The sequence below is a fragment of the Hippocampus comes genome, unplaced genomic scaffold, assembly GCF_001891065.2.
Source record: "Hippocampus comes isolate QL1 unplaced genomic scaffold, H_comes_QL1_v1.1 scaffold48, whole genome shotgun sequence".
In the NCBI taxonomy this organism is placed as follows: Eukaryota; Metazoa; Chordata; class Actinopteri; order Syngnathiformes; family Syngnathidae; genus Hippocampus; species Hippocampus comes.
In genome coordinates this window covers 98,698-100,580 of record NW_017808403.1, presented here as the reverse complement: position 1 = coordinate 100,580, position 1,883 = coordinate 98,698, and the positions used below count along the sequence as shown (strand labels likewise).

General features: G+C 64.7%; 1 protein-coding gene across 1 annotated transcript in view; it reads right to left on the bottom strand.

The window, feature by feature from the left end:
• Positions 1–369: 369 nt before the first annotated feature.
• The window catches only part of arap3 (ArfGAP with RhoGAP domain, ankyrin repeat and PH domain 3), an 18,877-nt gene continuing 17,363 nt past the window's right edge, over positions 370–1,883 (bottom strand). The window contains exons 34-37 of the mRNA XM_019858196.1: positions 1,755–1,818; positions 1,541–1,678; positions 771–809; positions 370–699 (exon numbers count right to left, since the gene is read on the bottom strand). Of these exons, the coding sequence (XP_019713755.1) occupies positions 376–699; positions 771–809; positions 1,541–1,678; positions 1,755–1,818 (565 nt within the window). The 3' untranslated portion in view covers positions 370–375. The remainder of the gene's footprint in view (positions 700–770; positions 810–1,540; positions 1,679–1,754; positions 1,819–1,883) is intronic.

Below are 1,883 nucleotides of genomic sequence, written 5' to 3'. Positions count from 1 at the left end.
CCCCCGATTTGGAAAAGACGCGAGAGAAAAGCGCGCGTTGGTCGGGTCCCCTCGGATCTTACCGGCTTGCGCCGCCACCTGCTGCTCGCTGCGAGCATTGCGGCCCGCGGAAGCTTCCTCCCGCCGAATGCGCCCCCCGTGACGTCACTCATCCGACGAGGAGCGCTTTGGAGCCTTCGCCGATGGAAGCGCGGCCAGCAACTCCCGTCTCGCGACGAGCGGGCAAAGCATCGAAAGCGACCAAAGGACAACGTGCGCAACTTTTAATATGCAATTCATGACGAGCTCCAAAAGCAAAGCGCGCGCGCGCCTCCCGTTCCGCGGGGGACGCAAAGCGAGCGGCATCGCAGGCCACCTCGATTCATCGGGCGGCCGTCAATCCAACGCCTCTTGCTCCCGCGGCTCCTCCTCGTCTTGCTCCCGCTCGGCTTTGCGGCCGAACGCCGAGGTCATTTCCTGCAGGAGGAGCTCTTGAGACGACGTGGGGCCGGCCGGCGAACCCTCGACCGCTTCGCTGGGGGCGGCGGGCGACCGCGCCGTCGGCGGCTCTCGGGGCTCCCGCGCGCGCTCGCCGTCGCCGGACAGGAAGCTGCTCTCCAGGGACTTGAGCACCTGCAGGCCGAAGTCGCCCACCTCCTCGTAGAGCGGCTCCGGCGACTCGCAGCGCTCCTCGCCGCCGTCCTGCTGGACCTTCATCGGCTGCGGACGCAAGCGCGCCACAGTCAGAGCGCGCAAAGTCCGGCGACGGCTCGAAGCGACGACAGACTCACAAAGTACATGGAGAGCGTCCTGCGGTCGTGAAGCTTCCTCTGCGGGCGGCAAACCACATCGGCGCTCAATCTTTTCACTTGCGCCGCGGCCGCTCCAAAAAAAAGCAAGCCTCAAGCGCTTAGCGGCGGCTTAAGCGAGCTCGTTTTTTTCAGCGCGTGCAAAGCCGCGAGCGGGCGGACGGGCGGCGGAGCGACGTCTTCCGACGACTTGCGCGAGTCGTTCCCGTTTGCGAAAGGGGCCCCTCCCCTTCTCTCGTTCGACGCATTCCTGTTCATCTGCTTTGCGGCGTCGCCACAAAGTCCACATTTCAAGCTTCAATTTTGTCTCCAGGAAAAAAGAATTTTGAAGTGGGTTTTTTTGGTCACGTTGGCGACTCGGTAGGCCGCGAGCGCGCCACTTGTTTGCGCCCGATGACGTCGCGAGCGATACGGCGGGCCCAAGTGGTGCACTTCGCCGTTCCAGGAAATCGGAATGGCGCCTGCCGCCGTTTGGCCGACGGCGAAGGCATGCGGGGCTTGTCCGGGTTTTTCGGGGCCGTACGAGCCCAGCGCTTGATCCGACTTGTCAGGTGTTTGCGTCTCTCGTGGGGAACGCTTTGACTCGAGCGGTCGGGAGATTGTGTTTTTTGGGTGGCGTCGTCGGCTGTGACGGAGAGAGGTTGGAACGGGGGCGCCCCATACGTCCATCGCCATCGACGCTAGCGATCGTCCCAAGCGGATGGCGAGGGGCGTCGGGGGGGGGGAGGTCCGGGCGGCGCGGACTCGTTTACCAGCGTCTGATTGGCCGACAGCATCCCGCGGTTGCTGTCGTCTCCTCGGATGGGCACCAGCGGCATCGTGCCGAACTTCTGCTTGGCGATGTCGGAGGACGAGTGGCGGCGGAGGACGGGCGGGCCCGGCTTGTCGTTCTGCCAAACGCGGCCAGGTCGGAGGTCAGTCGCGGCGCGCCCCGTTATCGCGGCGACCCGCGCGCCAAACACTGACCTGAGCTTTGAGGAAGCTGCTCACCCAATCCCATAAGTCCGCCTCGCTCGGGCAACACAGGAACCTGCGCGCGTGCACACACACACACACACACACACACACACACCCACGCACACACACACACACACG